The sequence below is a fragment of the Stigmatopora argus genome, chromosome 8, assembly GCF_051989625.1.
Source record: "Stigmatopora argus isolate UIUO_Sarg chromosome 8, RoL_Sarg_1.0, whole genome shotgun sequence".
Taxonomy (NCBI): Eukaryota; Metazoa; Chordata; class Actinopteri; order Syngnathiformes; family Syngnathidae; genus Stigmatopora; species Stigmatopora argus.
This window is the reverse complement of record NC_135394.1, coordinates 12,011,952-12,031,569: the sequence shown is the minus strand read 5'-3', so window position 1 is coordinate 12,031,569 and position 19,618 is coordinate 12,011,952. Positions and strand designations below refer to the sequence as shown.

Here is a 19,618-nt window from a genome sequence, read left to right as displayed (position 1 = left end):
ACATTCAGTTTCTCCTTTAATGCGTGTCTGTTTGCATGACGGAAACATGAAACTCTGATTGCACTTAATAAATAAGCCTAAGAAGATACTGACAAGAGCGTCCCAGTGCGGCGGATGATCATCTTTTGTTTTGGCTGCTATATTAATCTCTGCTTTTTATGTGCACGTAACAAAAAGGTACACTGGAGCACGAACCTGTCCCACTTTGTTTAGTTGTCAAAGTGACACACAAAGGGAAAAAAAAAGCACAAAGCATCAATGAATCACAGCGTTATTGTGGCAACACTGTCTATTCATCTGCGCACTTGTCTCTATTAGATGACTTAAGCACATATTGTACGAGCATGTTTGTCAATGTTTAACACCCCTCTTTTTTCCCCTGCAGCGTATTCTGGGATCTGTATTGCGCCGCCCCGGACCGGAGGGAGACATGCGAACATTCCAGCGAGGCCAAGGCCTTCCACGATTATGTGAGTCCATCAGCTCCCCCGTCAATTACCGAAATTGAGGGGTGGGGGGTCTCTTATCTCGGTGCTACGCTTTTCTGTATCTTTGCTGCTGCCTTCTGTGTTTTTTGGGGGGGTGAAGTCTGCCTGAAGCTGGGTGGTTTTAAAAAATGCATCACGTGGGAATGCTGTTTTTATTTGATGAGAAAGCCTTGAGACGTCCATCTTTGAAAGATAGAGAGCGTTCGTGCCAGTCTATCATTTTTCACTTGATTGGGTATCGCCCTCTGTGGGTACCCAAAGTGCATCTGGGACAAAAATCGGACAACCAGCCATAATGCGAATGTGTCCTTTGGCTGTCGTCTGTTTAACATATTTACTGGATGCCTTCGAATTCCCCTCGGAATTGTCGTATTTATTATGCTTTAGAAATATGAATGCCTTTTTAGGCTTTTCTGAAAAGTCACCCATTTTAGAAAGCGTTTAAATCCTGGTGAGAGATGTTATTTTTACAACCCAATGGCTTAAAACATACTTAAAGTTAGAAGCTATTACTCCTTAACAAGTAGAAACAATCCAATAGTGTCAGGGTATTTTTTTTTGGTTCAATTATTTGACTGCGTATTTTGCGTCCTAGTCTACAGCAGATTCAATTCCGTAAGTGTTTTGGCAAGCGCTCAGACAATTTACCTTCCGCACTTCCTCAAATGCTGACCCCTGAACTTTGGGCTCAGAGAGGAAACTTCCCCTGATGAAAGGTCACGCCGCAGCCCGTCTTATTTATTGCTCCTTTAAAGGTCAAGGCGCATAAAGCAGCTGGCTGGTCACACGAGCATATTAGCGTTGAGGCACTCACAATGCATGCATGGATAAAGTATGGTTGAAAGGATTCACTAGCGGTGGATGCAAGGGCCATAAAAGGTCCGGGTATCTCGCCCTCTTGACCCTGTCAGCCTCTGAAGAGTTGTGGTGGTCAATCAGTAACACCCATAGATAAATATACCATATTTTTGGAGGGGCTGTCCCATCAAATAGAGGCAAAAATGGCCTTTGTGGATCAAGCTCATTTATTTATATTTTGCTCAGTCGCTTTTTAGAAGTCATTTGCACTTTAATTGGAAAGGTTGTCTATTCTGTATAATAGATGTACTGGCAGAGTAAGTATTGATGTTATTATTCTGAAAAGAATATGTTTGTATTTTTGACCGCATTCCATGGATTGATCAAATGAACCAGTAGTTTTCTTAATCAAATATGAAATATCCGTCATATTTTATTCTTAGAACGGGAAAGTTCTCGTCGTGCTGGATTTCAAATGACTATTGTTTCCTAGGGCACATTGTAGTTTTGATATAATTATACATAGTCTTTCTTATTTGGAAAAACGAATGTCTAATAATATAAAAAAAATAGATATTCTCTTTTTTAATGGAAAAAATAGGGGAAAACTGAAAATATAAGCAAAAAGGGACAATCAGTAAATATTTGTTTTATTTATTTAGTATATAGATGGCTGAATGTTTTAGTTGGGGAAAAAGGAAAGTATTTTTTTATTTATTTCAGTTGTCCTAGAGACATTTTGTTGACTTTAAACCATCTTTTGATTTGACTGTAACCTGGTAAGAATAAGCAAAAGAAGTGACTTGATTCAAAACTGAGCAACATAAGATAATAAAAGATGCTTGCTAACATTGTTTGCCCATCTACATGCAAATTTAGCAGAAAGTAAGGCCGAATTAAAGCTCACCTCTGAGAGAACTAAAACGTAAGGTCACCCCTATCTCAAGGCCCCAGTTAACTTTTGTATTGGTGCGACTCCTTGTCTTGTTCAACCACGATTATGAATATAACGCAAACAATCCCCGCAACTGTTACCATGATTAACATTTGCTCACTCACCATCCCTTCATTGTAAATGAGCCTTTTGAGCGGTATGCTGGCTCGCTTTACCTGAAACAGATTAGAGCTGCTATTTTTACTCGACATGTTCCACGGAGGCACTTTTATCCCGCAGGCAGTCCAACTCTTGTTTGACACGTGACAACCCAACATGTTACATTTGTTGTGCATGTCATGCGTATGTGCGTTGGCGCCATCTGACACGTTATCGTGTGTGTGTGTATGTGTTGGACCACCATAAGATTAATTACATGGTTAATTAAACCTAGTAGTTAATTAAATCTGACAACTGTGTCTAATTCATCTAAATGCCATGTAATTTGCTACACCTTTCTCCAGAGGTAGGCCAGTTGGATACCTGCATGTCGACGCTTTAAATGACTGCCGGGTTCGGCCAAATTTGAATGGCGGCTGGCCTTAAAGGTGCGTTTTAAAGATGGCAGGGCATTAGAGCTGAAATGTGTACGCCACGTTGCGACTGGAAGAATTGAGAGTCTGGAAGAGTTCAAGGATTAAGGCGATGACGCTTGCTTGAGTTTTGACCTAAAACCATTTGAAGTCATTTCAGGACTGAGTGGAATAGTACTACAGTGGTACCTCGACATACGATCTTAATCCGTTCCGGGACTGAGCTCATATGTCGAGCTTTTCGTAACTCAAGCGGACGTTTCCCATTCAAATGAACTATAAACAAATTAATTTGTTCCAACCCGCTGAAAAAAACACCAAAAACAGGATATTGGATTGGATAAAATGTTTTATTTCTTCTAATTCGCCATCTATTAACCAAGTAACACATGACTAGTGGTTTAATAGTAATAAAGAGGGTTTAATAGAAGTAAAATTAGACGCATTTCGCGGAGGGTAGAGACAGCGACATACACAGAGGCGGAAGGGGGGGTGTTCGGGGGGACTTTATCCACGGCACTAGTAAACAAACAAACAAATTTAAATTAACTTGGATTAATATATACAGACACTCAAACATAAGTTTAATGTAACTTTACACAAAACTGAATTCTAGTTTTGTCTTAATCTTTTTTTACCTTCGTTCTGGGCGGGTTAGCTGTTTGCCACGCCTCCACCCTCACGTTCGCTATCGTTGGGCTGTTTGCTGTTGTATTCCCTTCAAAATATTCCAAAAATGATGCACACAAATGTCCTCACAATAGGATAACGCACGACCACTTGCCAACAAGAAGTAGTCTTGAATGACCGATCGGGTGGTAAGGCTAAAGAAAGAATAACAGGTAATGCAACAGCTCAGCTTACCCACGTATTGATTGTGGGTAATGAAGTTTTATTCTGAGAAAGGGTGCCATTGCCTATCGGCGTTGTGTGCACGAGTATACTTCATTACCCAGAAAGCCCGCTTTTTGCCCGCGCATGCGCGTTGTGCGTTTTCTGGTCGAAACTCGTCTGAATAAATCGTTCAGTGCTCGTAAATATCTGTTATACACGAAAGAGATTCAGCAAAAAAAGACTACAATGAAATTTTGATCGTATCGCGGGCGAATTTTTCGATCAAAATTTTCATCGTACCTCGAGCATGTCGTAGATAGAGCTGATCGTAGGTCGAGGTACCACTGTACTTTGTGGCCTTCAGTTTATTTGCACTGATCCGAATCCGAGTTTCAGAGAATTAGCCTGCACGGTAGATGCTTAGACGGGTTAGATGCTTGAACATTTTACAAAAGTGTAGACGCATAGACGTCTATCCATCCAATTTTCCATACACCCGTGACTGGATTTAAATGAATCCCAAGTAAAAAAAATACATTGACTCAACGTTTTTTTCCCCCCCCAAGCGTGTTTCAATTGTTAAGTGTATGACCCAACGCAACTTCATAGTTGGTTGCCCGTTCCTCGATTCCACTCATGTACCACGGGCTCTATTGATTAATTGCTTCATCAAATGCAACCAGTGAGACGGAATACACAAATACACTCTCGTTAGACTTCTATTTGAAGGTGAGTCATTTAAATGCGTCACCAACGCTGTGCGGCTTTGTGGACTTAGTTTAGTTTGTGGAACGTTTTTACTTGGGGTGACAGTCAACCATGTATACAAAATGATTGACTCTGGGCGGGTGTTTTTTTTTTTGCAAAGCAGCCATTTGCAAAAGTCAGTTTGACTTTGTTTAAATGGCTACCCAGTAAACTCTTAAACACAGACCAGGAAGTGGTCGCTATTGGTGCGACGCAGACGGAGAACCGTCAGGGTCGACACTGTATGAATCCCCGGGGTGACAAGTCTGTCTCTGATTAACTCGGGTTTGCGGGTCCCCATAGACCAAGTGGCCCAAACAAGCCTCACTCGCGTCCCCCTTGCTGATAACGGCTTCCTCCTTCCCCCCGTAGGGTGGTAAAGTGAAAAAAGACGGCACTCCTGGGGGGAGCCGTGTAGACACTGTGCCCGCCGATGGAGGGGGAAAAATCATTTAAAAAATGAGGCCGTAAGCTTTTATGGCTGTACACTCAGTATACAAAACTATATAAGTGACATTTAGTCATTTGTATCCTGGAATTTAGTTGGTTGCTTGGCAACAGGGTTTTGGCTCCATGTTGCCGTGTTTGAAAGCGCATCTTGTTCCTTACTGGACCCCGATGACGTTTTGGACCCTCCAGTTTGGAAAGATAATGCAATATGAAGTGCTAATCCCCAGATTTGGGGACGGGTTGACAGCTAATCCAGGGGAATGTGCTGGGATTGGCGTCCTGGCTGCGCTCCCGGAACCCCTGGAAAGTCCTTGTGTTGTCGTGATGTAACAATGCAGCCACGCTCGTATGCTAATGGATACGCACACACAAAGTTTGCGCTATGTTGTTTCTCAGAGACAATAGGAACTTCAAACAATGTGTCAGTGATATGCTTTGTCAAAAATAAACCAAAGATCAAGAATTCTAATTCAATTTATGCACCTATCCTAGTAGCGCAATATGTCATGACCATATGTCAAGCATTTATAAAATTAGGAACCGTATGCGGTTCACATGTAAATGACTTTTTCACAGGACAACAAAATGATGAGCTCTGGCAAAAAAAAATGAAAATAGTTTGATATAATATTTACAGGATTGTCTAATGTTAGACTTAGTGTGTGGGCAGCCACTCTAGAGCCTAGTCTAGACTAAACTTATGTCTGATTTCCACAATATTTCTTCTTCAAAGATAAGAATAGTGATTCCTAAAGATAGGAATAACCTGATTTATACCTGAGTTTTTTTTCTTTTATATTTGACCTTTTTTGTCTGTTTTTGATTTTCCCTGGAAGCACAAATTCGAGATATAAGCGTTGGTAGTGAACTCGACTCCTTTCCCAAAAAGTAGCAGAACATACTTGAAGCTGCCAGATTGGAAAGTCTAGTACTTAGCTTGTTGCTAATAAACACTACAGAACGTCATAGATTGGATGGAAAAACTACCATCATGTTGAGGTACTCCTGTTTTCTCCCGCATGCCAAAAACATGCATGTTTGGCTGATTAGACACTCCAAATTCTCCGTAGGTGTGATCTTCAGTGTGAATGGTTGTTTGTCTTATCGTGCCCTGTGATTGGCTGGCAACCAATTCAGGGTGAATCCCGCCTACTGCCTACTGTTGGCTGGGATAGGCTCCAGCACCCCTGTGGTCTTTGTGAGAAGCAGCAGCTCTGAAAATGAATGAAGGAAAAAGACCACATTACTTTTTGGGGATGAGTTTGGAATCCATTTTTTGAAATATTTCCATATTTTCAGAGAAAGGATTATTTAAGATATGAGCGTATTGAGCATGGTCTCAAGGAATTATCCTCATCTCAAGGCACCACTGTACCTCCATTCAAGTGGGCTTTCTTGTTGCATTAAGTACTGTTGTCTTTCTGTCAATCTTCCTCTTTCTTCGCTTTTAATCACCTTCAATTCCCTGAAGAGGACAAAGTCACGTTTTGTACTCCTCTGTTGAGAAATTCTTCAAAAGCACTTTGATTGCAGCGATGTCGACGGCGATGATTAAAAGACTTGAGGGAGAATGCGTCCATTCACGCACACATTAAAGCCGACGGAAGAACGGCGCTCTCTGTGCGACACTCGCTTATAATGACGGGACAAACGGTCTTTCAGGGAGCGCCGCATTTCGAGACTTGTTGTTGGAGACATTTCGCTCGGGCTCTGCCAGAGGTCTCGACCCCGAACATCTGCGGTCCGCTCCGGTCCGAGGTCGGCGCGCACGGAAGCGTTGCGGATTTTATTCCGCGAGTATGTCAGCGACACGGCGGTGCGAAGAATTGTCAGGACGAGGCTAAAGGTACAAGGGCATAATCCGATATTAGTGTCCAGAAATAGACTGATAAAACTTGGCATATGTGGATTCTAATCCTGAAGTCAACAGCGAGATTGTTCACATGAGAAATCTGATGATGATTTCTTCTATTTTTTATTTTTTTTAAAGGCACTGAAATCATTTGCCAATATTTTGTTGTTTTATTTGTTGTAATCGTAAAAATCCATTCTTTTCTGCCCAGTGGACGAGTGGTTAGCGTGTGGGCCTCACAGTTTTGAGATTGCAGGTTCAATCCCAGGTTCAGACCTTCCTGTGTAGTCTGTATTATACTCCCTGGGTTGTGTGGGTTTTCTGTGGGTGACCTCCAACATCCCAATTTGTTGTAATCGTAAAAATCCATTCTTTTCTGCCCAGTGGACGAGTGGTTAGCGTGTGGGCCTCACAGTTTTGAGATTGCAGGTTCAATCCCAGGTTCAGACCTTCCTGTGTAGTCTGTATTATACTCCCTGGGTTGTGTGGGTTTTCTGTGGGTGACCTCCAACATCCCAATTTGTTGTAATCGTAAAAATCCATTCTTTTCTGCCCAGTGGACGAGTGGTTAGTGTGTTGGCCTCACAGTTTTGAGATGGCAGGTTAAATCCCAGGTTCAGACCTTCCTGTGTAGAGTCCGTATTATACTCCCTGGGTTGTGTGGGTTTTCTGTAGGTGACCTCCCAGATCCCAAAAATATGCACGCCATGTTCATTGAACACTCTAAATTGCCCATAGATATGAATGGCTGCAATTGGCTGGCCATCAATTTAGGGTTTCCCCAGCCTGGTGCCCGTAGTTGGATGGGATAGGCTCCAGCACCCCCCCATGACCCTTTTGTGGGTAAGCAGTATGGAAAATGAAAAAGTCCTTTCTTAGTTTGGTCTTCATTTTCTAATCTGAGGTGTCAGAAAGGCAAAACCAGTTCCATTTCTTGCAAGCGGCGTGTCTACCAATGCCCCCGTGTATAAGATGAAAAATTATGCAACGATGGGACGGCCGTGGGCTGTTGCCAGGGGACATTTGGGAGGGTTAAACATTTGTCAAGCTGTAGCGCAGTAACAGGTGGCACAGAGGGAGGAGCCGCACTCTGTAAACAAGCTCCATGGCCCGGCCTTTGTGCACGGGCGTCTTCTCCAGGTGCGATGCGCTCGGGCCCTCCTCCTCTCGTCGTCCATTGTCCCTTTTTTTGGGCAAATTTTCCTCAGCCACTCCTTTTTTCCCAGCTGCCATTCCTCTTAGGTCTTTTTCACCGCCAACATCACCTCCCTCCACACACACACACACACACACACACACACCCCACTGCTCTTTTCTTTGGTCCTTCTTCCATGTTCCCTCCCCTCTGCGCTCTTTCCCGCCACCCTCCCCCTTTGCCTCCCTCCCCTCTCACAGGAGATTGATTGGGTAATCTGGCTGGGTGCCAGCAGTGCCCGCTTTCTCGCTCGGGGGAAGGAGAGAAGCGGGGGCGACATGACGACATGCTGGAATAATAATAACATCCATAATGTAAGCAGAGTAGGGTTTTTTTTTAGGATGGAGAGATGAGGAAGGGAGGGAGAGAGAGATCGGGAGAGAGAGAGAGCAGAGGAATGATGTTGGCACGGCGATATCTTCTTTTTCTTCTTCTTGGCCGTCGTTGCTTTAAGTGCTGCCTACACACCGTTTTTCCACCATTTCTTTTAAGTTTCCCCTCCCTCTCCTATACAGTTTGTCCCATGCAGGCATTTTTGCCTTTGTGCTTGTTTATTGTCTCTTTTAAGGCCAGTCAGCTTGCCTGTACACCTTTTATCAATCCGAGGCGCCCACCAAAGTGCCCTCAAGCTGTGCGCGCCTTTGCTGCCGAAGGTCTGGAAGTGACAGAAGCAAGATGATCAAATATTGTTTATGATTCCCTCAGCCCGCGGGTTCATTGTGGTCCGGCTTAAAGTGGCCGTAAAGCATTTGATCCTCGACTCCGGGTAGCGGACTGAGCTCCTCTGGATGGGTGTTTGACAGACGTGGACGGAGGGAAGGCTTCAAAGTGAAGCAACGGGCGGCAAAAGCAGAAGTAGCTGAAAAGCATGTGCAGTGGGGAAACCTCCATCATAGAAAACATAGAGCTGTATGAATTATTCTCTTTGGAATATCTCCGTTTTATTTGTACTTTTTTTTCAGGTTCAAGCTATGGCCATTAGTTGAGTTTGAAGTAAGAATGTTTTCACAGGGAAGAGTTCTCATACTTTTTTAAGGTGTGTTTTTGTATTCGTGGTCAGAAACTATTCTTATTTACTGTAGAATTTTTTTTTTAACTATTTAGATATCATAAATTTGTACCGGATTGGTACAGGGAATTTTTAGATATGGGGAGGGCTCTAAGTTTAACTCACTTTATTTTTCTTGGAGAGGATGCAAACTAAATTTTTATGGATGAATCAAAATTAAATTTGAGTAATATGATTACTTGGAAGATGATTTTTTTAAAAAATTAATTCTTCCATTATTGTCGCCTGTAAGTTTAGAGCTAGCCAGTAGCGGGCTAACCTCGATCTAAGATTTCTAATGCCAGAAGGGGCTACTTAGGGTAGCCATTAGTTTTATTTGTAGTATTGGTTATTTTGAGTGTATATGACTTGCGGCCATCAATAGCACGAGTAAACATTTATTGCTTACCAAATGTTCAATAAACCTATTTAAAAAAAGTTTTTTATTTGAACCACTTATGAGGACAATTCAAGATGTTTTTCGGTTTTATTCAATTAGGTATTGATATTTATTTTTTCTTGTATTGGCAGTTTTTATTGTTCTGTTGTGATACACATTACATATTAACTTCCCGGTTTAGCAAGCAATATTTACAAGCTTTGGATAGTCTTTCTTGCAGCATTTTGCCCCTCTTCTTTTCAGTCTCAATATTTATTTTCTAGTGTAATGGAGGTCAGTTTACCGTATCTAATCTGGTCATCGCATTTTCTTCGCCTTCCGTCTTGGCATTGCGAAAAATAAAGACGGCAAATGACACCTGTGGAGGCAATTAGACAGAAAGCAAAAGAGAAGTTTGGGAAAAGCAGCGTTTAAATTGCAAGTGGATAAAAAAAGGAGCAACTGTCGCCTGCCTATTGCGCGAAGCAACGCTCCAACTCCATCTCCTCCTCCTCAATGCACTTTTTCTAAGCCAGTCCAATTTAATTCCCCTAACCCACTTACCCACAAATGCCCTCTTAGTTGCAGCATCATCATACATAAATTTTGAATAAACGTTTAATGAATGCTACCTGCTGGGAGGTAGAGTAGTAACGCATCGGCGCATTTGTTTACCTCAGTCCTCTTTTGGGTTTTGTTGTTAGTCGGTAAACATTACAATTATTTAATTTTTTTCTTTTGCATCTTCGCAGCCACGTGTATAGCTGCCTGATGAGTAGGGTATATGTGGGTGTATATACACAGCACATTATCCTTTCATAAGGTACTCGTCTGACTTATTGGCTTCGGTTGATGTTGCCGAGACGTCCAGTCAAAGTGGATTGGACGTCTTGTGCTGTCAATGGCGCAGAAAGTTGAGTATTCACTGTGAGGCCTCCCACTTGGAATGAATTGGAAGCCTTTCGTTGTCAAAGGCAGGCAATGGAGTAAATACAGTGGTACCTCGACATACGATCTTTATCCGTTCCGGGACTGAGATCGTATGTCGAGCTTTTCGTAGCTCGAGCGGTGTTTCCCATTGAAATGAACTAAAAACAAATTAATTGGTTCCAACCCTCTGAAAAAACACCAAAAACAGGATATTGGATTGGAAAAAATGTTTTATTTCTTCTAATTCACCATCTATTAACAAAGTAACACATAACTAGTGGTTTAATAGTAATAAAATGTGTTTAATATAACTAAAATTGGGCGGTGTTGTGTGCACAAATATACTTCATTACCCAGAAAGCCCTCTTTTTGCCCGCGCATGCGCGTTGTGCGTTTCCTGGTCGAAACTCGCCTGAATAAATCATTCAGTGCTCGTAGATATCTGTTTAGACGAAAGAGATGCAGCAAAAAAAGTGCGCTACAATGATAAACAGCCTCTCATGTCATGGCCACCTGGCTTGGTCGCATCTCGAAATTTTGATCGTATTGCGGGCGAATTATTCGATCGAAATTTTTGTCGTACCACGAGCTGATTGTAGGTCAAGATACCACTGTATTGTGTAAACTAAAAAACTTCTGAGTGTTGTTGTACGCCTTAAGCAAAGTGTATTTCTGGTTTTAATTTTAATTATACTAATTTAGTATTTTTTTTAACATTTTATTCAAGATTTAAAAAAAGATTTTATTTGTAGGTCAAACTTGTACTGCCAAATGTTAGTATTGTGTACTGCATAACCCAAAATGGAGAGTCCGTTTTGTTTGTTTTTTAGTCATTTTCCGTACATGAGAATCTAAGTCATATATTACAGTATTTTCTTTTATTTAAGATAATACTTAGATAGTTTTTTAAATTTTTGATAATGAACAAAATTTGAATTGTTAGTGAGCCTCGTCTCCAAAGACATTTCTAGTTGTTTCAATTGGAAAGATGCAATATATATTTTATTTTTTCACAATCCACTGATATTTATCCTTATTATAAACGTAAGAAATTGAAACATAAGAATTGAGAGCTTTTTTCAACTCCAAAGTACGACACTACCCCTCTTTGCCACTGAAATTGCAAAGTATTTTAACAATCTGAAGTGTCATATGAGCTCAACCACTGTTTAAACGCGTTAAATCAAACTAACGGGCAAGTTTGTGGCGAACCCTTGAGCGCCGGAGCTGATTGCGTCTGCGGCATGTCGTCTCTCTCGCTCGCCTGTCCCGCTAAACTCGCATTTCCCGTCATGGCTCTTCCCTTCACGCGACGCTCCCCGGCTCAAAAAGTGGCGCACGAGGCCGGGCCGCACTCTTTTTTTGGCTTCAACTCTGCTGAGATCCCCTTTTTTTTCCCAGCGAGGCCGCGAGAAGCGGCAGCAGGTTATTAACCCCGAGCTAACGACACATTCCACCTCTCTTGCTTTCAAGTAAATTTCAAGGACGGGGAGGGGGGGAAATTGGTCGCTTTTTTCCGGCCGGCCCAGCTTCCTGCTTTCTTTTGTGGAGGGCCTTCTCGGCGTAGCACTCAACTTGTGCTGTTCCTCATTAGCTCCCAAACACTGACGGCCGCTCAGAGGAGTTGTCAGACTGGTCCCTGTGAGACTTTCAAGTCTTTGAATCGTTGCATTGATGGTCCTGCGGCGAGCAGAAATGGAGAACCTTTTGGATAATTTCACTATTTAGACTGCTGAGGAAGTTAATCCTTTTAGGCAAACTTAAGAACACTCTCAGGATAAACATGTCTTTGTGTTTACTATTTAGACATGCCAGAGCCGCATGTGGCTCATTAGGTTATTTTGAAGAGTACAGTGCGACCGTGACTTCCAAATGATTGGCGACCTGTTTGGCATTCCATTTCCTTGTCTTCCGTTATGAATGAAATCGTTTTGAGTGACGCAATCGTATGAATGACAGTAGTGTTCTCGAGCAAACTTTTGTCTTGGGGAAACTGCCACGTTAAAGTCTCACTGTCATGTCAGAGGTTATTTTACTGATTGAGATAGATTGCACTTCTCTGATCCACAATTCGCTCCCGCTGTTGGCCTTTAATGTGCGCCATTAATCCAAAGTGACGCAGATTAAAGAGGCGTTGTTTACCTCTAATCTTCTCCCAATGGATCCCTGACATTATTTCAACATTGTCACCTTCATCTTTTATTTTGCCTAAACATGAACTTATTTTGTACCAAAAAGATGGTTAGTAAGATCACTTCAATATTTTTTTAATCGCGATGCTTGGTGTTGTCTAGATTCTTGTGGCATTAAATAAAAGTTATATTTTTTAGCTATTGTAACTCCATTATGGTAATGTTCCCAACATTACTTCCACTTTCAAAAGATCGGCTAAATCTAGAAAATGTACAACAAAAAGCCTAATTCCTCTAAAAACCTCTTCTTCTTCTGAACTTTCTTTCAATTCTGCGTTCCGTCACTTTGAAATCAACTAATATGCAACAAAATTTGATTTCCTGTACTTCCGAGACGTCAATTCCGCCCCAAAACGCTATATTAAAATACTAAAAAATGTGTTTTCGATGCCTAATGTTAATGTGTATGGATCCCTGTGACTAAAATACATTTTAAAAGATTCAGTTGTTTAGTTAAAGTAAAAAAAAAAGATGACCATGAGCCTTTATTATTGACACACAATGCAAAGCGCCATTACCCGTAAGCGTAAAGGGATATTCGAACACAAAAAAAGGAGCAAGGAATCACTCACAACCAGACTCGGCACATTTAATGGCCTCAAGGTGCACCACAGTCTCTGTTTTAAAACATTCCATTCATTTGAAAGAATTCCTCGGAGCAGAGCGTACGAGAATAACCTTCGGCTATGCGCCACATGCTGCTTCACCAAATCTAAGCGATGTAGCAGCCTGTTCTGGCAAATTACTGAACCAGGGAGTTTTCCTACAAAGTTCTAGTCAACTCAAGTTGACTTGTGTGGCAGACGACACCCTAGATTGGTCGCCAGTAAGAGAGACAGACAACCATTCGCAGTCAGAATCATACTGAAACCGAGCGGGAATCAATCCCACGCTTGCCCGCATCGAAGTCAGGCGAGTGAACCACTACACCATCAGGCGAGACTAATGTTGAAATAAAAATACTAAGCTCAGCACCCCCCTGTTATAGTTTGCTTCTGAAAAGGGTGCAAATGCAGCACAATCTGATCGTAGTGAGAAATGGCAGCAAATCTGGCGAGAAGTTAAGCACGGATCAATCCATTGATTGCCCGAGTTGCTTTTTCTTTGCTGCCACTTTTCTCCGTGAAAGTGGGCTACCCTGTGATTGGCGTCAAGACCTGGCACTGTGTTTACGCATGTGCATGTGGCGTACAGCCCTGCCACCCGTCTCAAGTACCAGCTGAGCACCCAAATTCCCAACCCAAATAAACAGGGCCACTCTATCAATGAAGCTATGGATGCGTACAAGTGCTTTAATCGTTGCGTTTGTGTAATCACACACACACACACACACGTAGATGCCGTGTGCCAAGTTACGTGTGTCCGTCAGTTGTCAACTGCTCATTGAATTAAGCCGTGTTAGAATCCTTGAAATCTGTGGCACACTTAAAGCCCTCACTGTTGGGACTGAAGAGTAATATAATGACATTTTTTAAAATTCATTTGCTCTTAAATGTAGACTTAATCTTTCCATACGTACAAGACTTAGAGGCACAATGTGTATGAATGGCAAAGGTCCAAGTTACATTGCCAAGACAAACACTTGAACGCACTTTGGCCAAAAGTTTCACGGGGGGAATTATGGAGCTAATGTTGTCCATTTGGATTTCTGAAGAGAACCCTAATCCTCTGTTACACACAAAATGGCTGACATTTAGGTAGGTTTTTTTTTTACACTCAATCCAACAAAGCAGCAGTGTGATGTATAAAATACTGGCTTCACGTATAGATTAAAAAGCTCCCTGTTGGGCTCATAAAAAGATTGGCTGGTGATTGGGGGTATAGAAAAGAACGATTGGCATTGTCGGATGAAATATAGACTTGTTGGAAATTAGTCCAATGTGAGTGGTTAGTTATTAAATCATGATGATCGGTTGCAATGCAGCAGGCCATTTTTTTGCCTACTTTTTACACAAAACCCAATAGAGTGGGATATTACTGGGACTGTATGCATGTTCACATGCTGTAGAAATACAGTAATGTCTCGATTATTGCGTCTTCACTTATCGCAAATTCACAACTTTGCGATTTTTTTCCGCTATTAATTAGTTTAAAAAAATATTATTATTATTTATTTGTAAAGTTCATGAAAATGTGAAAATCCATGCTGAAACTCGTAAGCGGAAGCCACTCTTGCTACTAAAAGTTATAGTAGGGGTGACCGTACTTTGCGATTTTTCAATGTCTGGTCTACATTCATTGCGATATTTGAGGGAAAACTGTATGGCATCTTACACTCTTACTTAAAGTTTAAATGTTTGCTAAACATTTGTAAGTATCGACAAAGATAACTGAGGTAAACAAAACAATTTTGCTTTGTTTTTTATTGAGGAAATAAACAATCTAGCTGTGTAAGATAAATACTGTAATTCTCAGAGTTTATATATTTATTCTACTGATTTAAAGTAGCCAGATTGGTAGCAATTTAGTGAAGTACACAACGTCCGTGCCAGTTGGGTTGCCAGATAAGCGCGTCAGAATCTACTTATAGGTGAAATCGCACCCGATTTGTCTGCATAAATGAGGAAATGGGAAGTGCAACAGGTGGGAAGTATAAAATACTTGTTGGACAGTAACAACTCCTTTCGTCCTATCTCTGTTGTGGCTCTACGACCACTTCCATAGCTCAAAAATTGCCAGATTAATGGTTTTGGTGCTCAATATACAGAACTGTGACATGGAAAAATGGTGGAAAATCCAGATTTTTGTAGGTAGTGACAGCACATTTTTATAAGAATGAAAAGAGAACAACTTGAAATCCCCAGGGTACACAACGTCTTTAGGAGTATTTCCAAAGCATCACACACGACAAAAGTTGAGTTTCTTTGCTCGTGGCGTTTGGCGTCGTTAATTTTCCTTTTCTTTCCCTTTGCACCACCGGCTCACTGGCACACTCCTCACATCCAACATTGTGTCGCCATGACTCTAGTTCTTTACCGCTGTTCGGGGTGTATTTACAGACGGTGCCTTTAATGCCCCGTAATGATTATTTTTATTCAAGGTACTTGTGCAGCCTGCTGGCTCCAAGTGAAACGACTCCCCATTGGCTCGCTGATTACCTCTGTGGCTGCGGTCACACCCGCCCTCCGCCTCTGCCACCTCTCTTGTGGACCTCCCTCTTGTTCTTCGCATATATCACTTCTCTCGGCATGCATTCGTAGCCGCTTTTCAAAGAAAATAGTGCTTACTAATTTCACCTCAAATTGATCGTTACTCCAGGGTAGGCAAGGCAAGATTGTCCATGGAGTTCACAAACACATTTTTGAGGTGGAATTCCTCAAGCATAAACATCAGAAAGTATATATTATCTGTCAAAAAGACTGTTTAGGATCATCTCTGAAATTTTCTCTTTTCTAAAAATTGCTGCTAAAATCTTAGAAAAATTGAAAATAACAAGTACTGGAGCTGCCAAATTTGAAATATTTGATATCCTAATTAACTATGATATAGTACGTGAACATACCTGTGTCTGCTGACCTCAAATGATTATGGATTATATGATGCATGGTATTATCAATACTGATGCTTGCATGTTATTCTATTTAAAAAACACAAAATATCACTGATCACATTCTCATACCTGTCAACTTATACGTTTTTCCCGTATTTTATACATTTCAAATTGTGCACAAAAACATTGTTTTTTTTTGTTTTTAAGTACTTTTTCCCCCCACTAAAACTGATCTCATTTTACCAATTTCGGCTCTAATCCAGAACGTCTCGGTCCTGGTAGTCATTCTTTAAGCATGATATGCACATGCGCCTTTTCACTATATAAATATAGCGCGTCGGCAAGCAATGTACCCAGACAGTCAAACTACAGAATCTTGAATTTAGTGCATACTGATTGGAAACCCTGTCTAATTTTTAAATTTTAGATCTTTAAGTGCGCCCTATGTGAGTAAATGTGTGCCGCATTGCATTTGTACTGTTTATTATAACTTATTAAGGGGCGTTGCAGTCATTAACAGGGGAGTAATTGGCCCAAGTTGACAGGTACGCATTCTTGTGCACCACACGTGTACAAATCCTTTATAAACACTATTGTAGAGGCAAAGCCGTGTTTATTGTTGTGCATCTTCTTAGTAAAATGTTGACATTTCCAGTTGAGGGATCCAGTACACCGCGTTCGGTTAAAATGGGGGTAAAGGGTCAGAGTGTAGTAAAGGGAGAGTATGCCGCGGAAAGTATAAGCAAGAGAAGCTTTTTAAGGTTTCGGCATTCCCTGAACTGTTTTTGAGGATGCCTTAATCTCCTCAACACACGGTCAGATTAGCGTCTGCTCCATATTGTGTGGTAGCAAGCAGTGGAGATGTCTGGAGGAAGAGATGGGAGCAAGGGAGATTTGCAACCACATCAGATTACCTTTTTATTATTAATATTTCCATCTGGACCTCTGCTACTTTGGCTTGTTTGTCCTGGCTTTTTGTGTGTGTGTGTTTATGGGCAAATAGAGGACACCCCTAATCTAGATTAAGCACATGTTGGATGTTCTAAAATGGCATTTTTCAAAAAAGTGGTCAGCGGTCTACTAAAGTTAGCAAATCCTACAATGTCAAACTGTTATTTTTTTTATTTAGTTGAAATTAAGGATTAAAACCTCTTTATCTGCCGTTAACAACAAGATGCTTGATTTTAGTCAAAATGGATTGGATTTCTATGAAGGGTATTTTTATTTTAAATGTTTTCTTTATTTATTAACTACATCAAGTAATACCATTCACATAGTTGGGCTGGCAGTGAATGATTTAAAATTAAACTGCTAATAAATGAATTATTTGTCAAAAGTACCAATGCCAGCCAGGTATTGCTATCAAGACAAGTACCACTCCAGTGATGAATGTAGTTCAGATAGAAACACTTGTAGAACCACTACTTCTTAAAAAAAATAAAAGAATAATCATTTGCAAACTGGCACTATGATTTCAAAATCTGTCAGTAATTACCATATGAAATGTCCTCAAAAAGTGCCAGACTACAGTAAATTATTAAATAAACACCTGTCCCCCAAATGGAAATCGATGACTTAAAATAGAATGTAACAATAATCATAATTCATAAGCATATTTTTATGGTCATGTGGCAAGTCCAAACAAATTAGATTAAATTGCTTAACCAACTAAATGTTGACACTACTTTTTAAGAACATATTTATAATTTAAAGCAAAAAGATTTGGGCATTTTTTGCAACATGTGTTTGTATGTGTACTATTTCACTTTTGGTTTATTCCGTACAGATGAAAATTAGTTTAGATGTAGAGAAATCCCTGTCTCACTTGGAATTTGCTTACTGATAAAGCTGGGCACATCATGTTTATTTATTTTACGTCTGAAAACTATTTTAAACTAACATTTTGCTGCGTAATCTAAAAGTAAATACAGTTTTTTTCCTTATTACGTCTTGATCACAACATAGTACAGGATCCAAAAAAGGAGAACACTGAATATAAGTGCTTGTTTAATAAAAATAAATAAATATTGACTCAGTTAAATATGAAAGAAAGGCAAAACACTGCTATTTTTCTTAACATGTTTTTAAAGAGGATATGGCTACTGGTTTTCCCATCTGGTTTAATTGTTCTGAAGAATAAAATATAATTTTAGAGAAGATTTTAAAAAGCATCAAAACAAAACCAATGTGAGTCATGCAGTTGGTACAATTTTCAATAAAAATAGAAAATAAAAATAAAAATATTTTTTGAGTCATATCTGTTTTGATTCCAAGTTTTTTAAACCCCTGCTCAAACTGCCATGACGCATATCCAAATTGAGCCACGCAGGAGAAAATAATTGGAATCGTGTCACTTTACCCATGTAGTGTCAAGCCTTAGCCTTAGGAAAATGTCCTATTTACAAAAAACAAAAACAAAAAAACAAAAGCGAAAACGCATCCTTGATTTGTATCATATAGCATGCTAGATCAGTATTAGCCTATGCACCAGTTGACTTTTTTATAAATATAAAGCAAGTTTTGTCATTATTTTAGGACCGAAGTCACCTCTTGCTCGCATTTTCTTCAAATTCCTTCGTAAGTAATTCCATTTTCTAAAATGGTATATATAGATATACGTATATGTATACATATACACACATATATATGTATGTGTGTATATATATGTATATTTATATGTGTATATATATATATACGTATACATACATATATATATATATATATGTATACGTATATGTATACATATATATGTATATTTATATATATATACATATACGTATATGTATATATATATATATATATATATATATATATATATATAGGAAAGAAATTTTAGACATAAATTGATAGGTAATAAGTAAGTAAATAGATACATGAATAAATATATAAATAAGCGTGTTGCTGAAATATATATATATATACACACATACGCATACATACATATACATACATATATATATACATACACATAGATGTACATGTATACATACGGTAGGTCTAAATATGTATATGTACACATACGTGTATATATATGTATACATATGTATGTATACATATATATTATTATATATATATGTGTATATGTGTATATATGTATACATTATTATATTTATTATATTATTTTTATATTTATATATCATTATTATATTTAAATATATATATTTACATATATATATATATATATATATATATATATATATATATATATATATTTTTTTTTTTACATATTTATATATATATTTATGGAGCACTGCACCCTCCCCACACGCCCTATGTATTAGCCTCCATCTCCTTCTGTCTCCGGCGTGCTCCGTGCAGAAATGATTTCCATTCCTGCTGAATTTAATGAGGTTCTGCTGAACTGAGGAAAAGGCGCGGAGGGTACAAACGCACACGCACATTCACACACACACGCACACTCACACACACATACACACACACACACACATGCGTACATGCAGCCACATATCTACTATAGCCAGATTTAAGTTTGTATTCACTCTCTCATAGTAATTCACTGAAGCTTGCCCACATCCTTGTTTCCCCAAACAAATTGTTTTTGGGGGTTGTCATTTTTGTTGTTGGTTTAAATCTCAGCCACTGTAAAACACACGCAAATATTCCAAGCACAATCTAGATGGCGTTCTAGTGCCCCGCACACACCCGGGCTGACGAGAAACACATTTTGGTTCGCCGAGCACACGGCTTCATGGGCTCCTTGGGGCCCGAGCGGGGTTGGTCACCATGG

General features: G+C 39.9%; 1 protein-coding gene across 2 annotated transcripts in view; it reads left to right on the top strand.

Annotated features, from left to right (window-relative positions):
- LOC144078412 (single-stranded DNA-binding protein 3) overlaps nucleotides 1-19,618 on the top strand; it is a 94,224-nt gene that overhangs the window by 27,725 nt on the left and 46,881 nt on the right. For both annotated transcript variants that reach the window (XM_077606450.1, XM_077606451.1), the window contains exon 4: nucleotides 386-470. In XM_077606450.1, coding sequence (XP_077462576.1) covers nucleotides 386-470 — 85 coding nt within the window. The remainder of the gene's footprint in view (nucleotides 1-385; nucleotides 471-19,618) is intronic.